Raw genomic sequence first — 6,000 nt, 5'->3', positions numbered from 1 at the left:
CGCCGCCGCCAACGCCGCCGCCGCCGCCGCCGCCCGAGCAGGACAGAGCGCGCCGCAGCCCCGCGCGTCCGGCCGCCGCCCGCGCCCATCAAGCAGCCGCGCCGGAGCCACACCGCGGGACAGCCCCGGCCGCGGCGCGCCCTAGCCCGGCCCGGCCCAGCCCAGCCCAGTCCCAGCACCGGGCGGCCCGGTGGCCGGCCCGCCCCCGAGGGCGCCGGGCGCGGCGGGAGGATGCCGAAGCCGACGCTGCTGCTGCGCGGGGGCTGGGAGCGCGAGCGCAGCCCCGGAGACTCGGAGCTGGGCCGCCAGTTCCGGGACTGGTGCCTGCGCACCTACGGCGACTCGGCCAAAACCAAGACGGTGACACGCAGCAAATACCAGCGGATCGCCGAGGTCCTGCAGGGCGGCGGCGGGACCGGCGCGGGCAGCGGCCCCGCGGCGGGCGAGAAAGGCAAGTTCCAGTTCTGGGTGCGCTCCAAGGGCTTCCGCCTGGGCAGCGGCCGGGAACCCAAGATGGGCCAAGTGGTGTATGTGCCGGTCAAGACGGGCTCGGTGAGTGCGCGCGCGGCGGCCGCGGGCCGGTCCCGCCGCGGGGCTCTGGGAGGGCGGGGGCGGGGTGGGGGTGTGGATGTGTGTCCGAACGCATATTCCCGAGGTTGTCCGTGTGTCTGGCCCACCCGAGGCGCACGCGCCCCTGCTCACCAGCCCTCCCTGGCCCGCGCTCCGGGTTTGGGGCGACCCTGCCCCCCTCTGCGGCCGCTGCCCCGGCCGTGGCCGTGCCGGGCGGGCTGTCCCGGGCTGCTCACCCCAGCGTGTTCCGTCCTCCCGTCCCCTCCCCCCGCCAGCAGGCGGCTGCTCCGAAGCCCGAGCCTCCCCCCCCCCCGCCCGCCCCGGGGCTGCCTGTCCCGGGCGCCTCGCGCTCCCGCCCCCGGGCCGGCTGGGCGGTGTGTGTGTGTGTGTGTGTGTGTGTGTGTGTGTGTGTGTGTAGGGTGGTGCCGCGGGGGTGGGGAGGCCAGGGCAGCCACGGGACGGGGAGTCCGCTGGGCCTCCCAGCGCCAGGGGAGGGGGCCAGCCGGGGCACTGTCGCCCCGACCCCACCCGGCGCTGGCCCAGGGAGGGGCGGCCCGAGCCGCAGCCTGGCGCAGGAGCAGCCTCCCGCGGGTGGGTGGGGCGCCCCTCCGCCCCCCGGGCCCCTCGCTCCCCCTCCCTGGGACGGGGGCGGCCTGACCTATCCATCCCCTCCCCTCCCCCGTCCCCGGGGCCGGCCCGGTCCGGGAGGGGTGGCGTGGGGGAGGGGGCGGGGAACCGCAGCCGCCGAAAGGGAGGAGGCAGGCGGCCGGGCGGGGGCGTCCCCTCCGGCCCGGGGCGCCCTGGAGAGGGCGTGCGGCGCGGGCCCCGCGGCTCCCCCGCCGGGACCTCATTGTTCTGCAGAGGGTGGGGGCTGGGGGGGCCGGCCGCTCCCCGGGCGCTGCTGAGCTTTGAACTTTCCGTCCCCGAGACCCTCCGGTAGTGCATTGCGCCCCCGGCCCGGCCCGGCCCGGCGGGGCTCGCCTCCCTCCCTGCCTCCTCCCGCCCCGGCCTCGCCCGGCCGGAGCGCGAGAGCGGGGCCGCCCCGCGCCGGCCTCCCTCCCTCCCTCGCTCCCCCGCTACCCCCTCCGCGCTCCTCCCCCGTCCGGCCCGCCCGCCCCGCGCTCAGCCCTGTCCCCGGCCGGAGCGGGCTCTTCACACACAATTGATTCGGTCGTTACGAAAAGTGCACTTGTCCCCTCCCCCTCCCCCTCCGGCGGCCGCCCGGCCCGGCCCGCGGGGTGAGGGGGCCGCGAGGGAGGGAGGCGGGAGCCGGGGAGCAGATCCGGAGGCGCCTCCCCCCGCGCCCAGGGGACGGGGCTGCAGGCCGCGGGGAGTGGGGAGCCGCGAGCGCGGAGGGCGGGCGGCCCATCTGCGAGGAGCGCTGATAACCGCGCCGCTGCCGCTGCGGCCGCCAGCAGCCCATCTGCGCCGCTGCCGCCTCCGGCCGGACAGGGAACAGGGGGCAGGGCCCAGGGGCGCGCCCCGGCCGCGTTCCCGGAGCGGGAGGCTGGGGCAGTGTCCCACGGGCGCGAGTCAGAGAGCTCTCGGCCGAAATCAGTACTCTCCCCCATACGCAGGGAGTCTGGGTCATTGTCCCCTCCTCCGATGGAGTCCAAGACCCCTCCCCCAGCCCAAATCAGTGCCCACTTGCTCATTTGGGGAGGTGGGTCATTGCCTCCCCCAGCCTAGGTCAGCCCTCCCCACCCTGACAGTCTGGCACCCTCCTCTGTTCTCCCATCTTAGGACAGTGCACCCTGCCTGAAGGTGGCTTATTTCAGGTCAGTGACCCACCAGGTGGTTGGCTGGGTCTATGCCCCCATCCTAGGTCAGTGCCCTCTGCCTTCAGGGCTTCCCAGGCCAGTGCCCCACCCACCCTTGGTCCTGTTAGTCCCTCCTGGAGGAGCTGAGTCTTGACCCAATCTCCTCTCAGTCTGGGGCAGGAGCCTGGGTGGATCCACTCCTGGAGTAGGGTGGGGACCCCCCACCTGGCAGCTGGCTCACTAGCCGCTTAACCTGTCCCTTAGGGAGTAGGTATGGTGTTGCAATCTGTCCGTCCCCTTATCCCGCAGCTGTCAAGGCAGAGCGCTACCTCCCTCCACCTATCCAGGCCACATGCTGAAAACTGGGTGCTAAGCCTAGGCTCCAGGTCCCACCAGCCCAGCCAGGAGCTTCAGATCCTTCTTGAGGCCCATGCCAAGCCACCCAGCCTGCCTCTGGCAGCCGGGGCCTGGCAAGTCTCTGTTGGCTCTCAGTCCAATAACAAGCCCTCCCCAAGGGACCACCTGCCTGGGAGGCAGAGGAAGGGGACCCAGGCCTCCCAGCCCGGGCTGCTGGGAGGGACAAACACAACAGACCTGCCCTCCTGTGACAGCCTGCCCCTCGAGCTCCCCACGCCGGCCCGCCTGGCCTGCTGTCCCCAGAGGGCCTGTTAGTTACCTGCTACTTGCCCAGCCAGCCGGAGCCAGCCCCGAGAGATGCCCAGAGTCCTGCCACCCCCATCTCCAAGTACCTTCCTGGGGCTCGGTTATTCTTTTTATATTTCCATTTTCCTTTTCACTGATCCGAGAGGAACAAATCCTGCTGGGAATTCTGGGGCAGTCATGGCCTCTTCCTGGGAGGGACTGAATGGGACCTTCTCTGAAAGGTGCAAAGGACATTCCCTACCTTCGCTGGCCTATGCGTGTGTGCACGTGCACACACACACACACACACACAATTAAAGTTGGCATTGCCTCTGGTGTCAGTTGGGGGAGATCCTGTCGTGTTGTCCTGGGTGGATTTTTGTGAAGGTCATTGGGCCATAAACCTTTGTGGAAGGCATTTTCTTGTTACCTACAGGCCTGGTGGTGGGCACTGGCCACTGGGGTGGGTGTGGCTCGGTGCCGGGTCCTCCTCTGGCTCCCAGCCGGTGGGGGAGGCCGTCATAGCCGAAGATGTGATAAAGAAGCCCCGGAGAGAGGGCAGGCTGGCGGAAAAATGTCAGGGAAGAGGGGGCGTGGGAGTTGGGGCATCCAGCTGCCCCCTCATGGCCTGGGTCCCAAGGGTGACCCTGGTGTGTCATCTCCCTTCCTGGTGGCTCTCTGGCTGCCCCCACCCTGGGCCCCCTTTCCTCCCCCAGAGCCATATGCGGTGGTGCAGTGGCCGAGGCCCTTCCCTCGTCCCGGCCGGCCGGCTGTGGGTCGATGATCTGACACCACTTGTCCTGTCCCATCTGGCCCTGAGCTTTTCTGGGTGTGTGTGACAAAGGCTTAATCTGTCCGGACGGGCCCTGGGTGGAGAGGAGGGCGAAGGGAATTACAGTCCGCAGGGCCTCCTGCAGCTGGGGCCCTCGTGGGGGTGGGGCGGGGCTGGACAGGGGCCGGAGAAGCCCGGGGGTGTGTGTGTGGGGGGGGCAAGTTGGTCTTCAGTTTGCAGGTTGTCACAGGAAGTGGAAGGTGGAGGCGAAGACGGAGGAGAGGAGGGCGGAGTCCTCATGGGGCGCTCTTGGGGATAAGATCTTTTTATGACAAGAGCCAGCCGGGCCTCCTGGCTGGGCAAAGCCTGTTTAGGATTTATGATTTCTTGCGTTTGGCTGTTTGGGCCACCCTGGGCTGCCAAGCAGCCGAAGCGAACCCCTTGGAGGAAAGACCCTCCAGTTCTGTTTGAATGTCAACCACAAAGTGAACCAGAACTTTCCTTTTCCCCTGGACTCTCCGAGTGGACTGGGACCCTGGGCCAGCTGTCAATTCCTAGGACCAGAGCCCCCAAGGGGAGAGAGGTTCTGAGCCCAACGGTACCATCTTCCAGATGGGAAAGCTGAGGCCTGGGGGGAGGGTCAGTCTCCATTGGTAGGACTGGAACGGAGGTCTCTGTTCCGCTGTGGGGGCCTGTCACGTGCCAGGAGTCCCACCATGAGAGCCCATTCCTCAAGGGGAACCTCTGGGATTGGCCAGCTCTGCTCTCCACCCCAGGCTTTTGCAGGCTGGACCCCAGGTGTTCCACTGGCCAAATTGACTAATGGTGGTCTTTTCCCAGTTTGCAGACTGCGTTCATTTAGTGGAAAGCGTTTTCACAGCCTTAAGTCTTTCTCCCCAGAGCTTTCGTGTAAACCTTTGGCACCTGCGGCCGCTGGTCTGGGCGGGAAAGGGCCTCTGACTTAGCACCGTGTAATGTACACTGTGACCTTCGGTTGAATACCTTAGTGTTTCCTGGTTTTCCTCAAATCATCACCACAGCGACCATTTCTGAGACACCTACTGTGGTGCCTGTCACTGTGCTGAGGAGCTGCTGTGCACCAGCTGTGAAAATCCTGCAGCCGCCCAGCGGTCAGCACTATGACGGCTGCCATCTGTCCGTGGAGTAAGCGGAGGCCTGGGGAGGTGGGGTACCCCCTGGGCCGTGCCACAGACAGGGCCATCTCTGAGCCTGGGAACCTCCTCAGGGGCGTCTCCCCTCTGACCCGGAGGTGTCTTGCCACCTGGTCTCATTTGAAAGCGTACGTCCCTCGTGACAAACTTTCAGTCCTTTACCCTCTAGTCCGAATCAGTTTGGAAGCCATCCCTCTGGTCAAGATGTCCTTGGTCACAGGCGTCGTCGAGGATGTGTGGGGGCCTTCCTGGGGCTCCCTAGGATGGGATGGGGTAAGGAGGGGGACGTTATCCTCAGCTCCAGGGAACTTTGTGGAAAAGGTGTCTGGCCGAGGCCCACGTGGCTTTCCGTGAGTCACGAGCAGCCCTTCTGTCCTGAGCAGGTCCTCGGGCAGACCTGGGCTTCCCCACCGTGGTGCTATTGATCGAGGGCTGTGCACGGGCACGTGTGCCCACGGGATAGGACAGGGCTGTGTGCGTGTGTGTGAGGGTGCACAGGATCGCCCGTGTGGGTGTGCTTGAGCCCGCGCTGTCCTGGTGCAGGCTGGGAAGGCTGGCGGGGACGTGTGCCTGGGGCAGGGTGTGTGTGGTGGAGGGGACCAGCCGGGGGGACTGGTGTGGTTGGGAGTGTCTGGGTCGGCAGATGTGGGAGCACCTGGGCTGCGGGCGTGGCAGGCCACAGGTGTGACTGTGGGTGCACACATGTGAACGCTCTGATTGACCCACCGTGTGTGGCTGGCAGTGCGGTGCTCATGGGGCGTCCGTCGGTCATGGCAGGTCAGCCCAAGCCGCTGCCCTGGCCCTCCCCAGGCTCTCGGCAGCCAAAGTCTGGTGTGAGGCAGGGAGTGGCAAGAGGGGGTGCCACGGCCCGTGACAGCAGCCACCGCATCTGCTGGATCCTGTCCCCACCCCACCCCCAGCTTGTGACCTTTGCTGTGGTCATACAACAAAGCCCAAAGCCACATACCCTGGGGGCGGGGGAGGACAGGTCATTCTGGGAGAGGAGGCTCTGAACTTGAAAGGACAGGATTCACGGGATCCAGCTCAGCCACTTCCTTGCAACCCCGGGCAAGTAGCCAGCGGA

The 6,000-nt window shown here is 67.2% G+C and overlaps 1 protein-coding gene across 2 annotated transcripts in view; it reads left to right on the top strand.

The window, feature by feature from the left end:
- Nucleotides 1–231: 231 nt before the first annotated feature.
- The window catches only part of Nol4l (nucleolar protein 4 like), a 113,201-nt gene continuing 107,432 nt past the window's right edge, over nucleotides 232–6,000 (top strand). For both annotated transcript variants that reach the window (XM_078051595.1, XM_078051594.1), the window contains exon 1: nucleotides 232–552. In XM_078051595.1, coding sequence (XP_077907721.1) covers nucleotides 232–552 — 321 coding nt within the window. The remainder of the gene's footprint in view (nucleotides 553–6,000) is intronic.

The sequence above is a fragment of the Ictidomys tridecemlineatus genome, chromosome 5 (assembly GCF_052094955.1).
Source record: "Ictidomys tridecemlineatus isolate mIctTri1 chromosome 5, mIctTri1.hap1, whole genome shotgun sequence".
Lineage (NCBI taxonomy): Eukaryota > Metazoa > Chordata > Mammalia > Rodentia > Sciuridae > Ictidomys > Ictidomys tridecemlineatus.
Note: the sequence above shows the minus strand (reverse complement) of the source record. Positions and strands in the feature narration are given on the sequence as shown.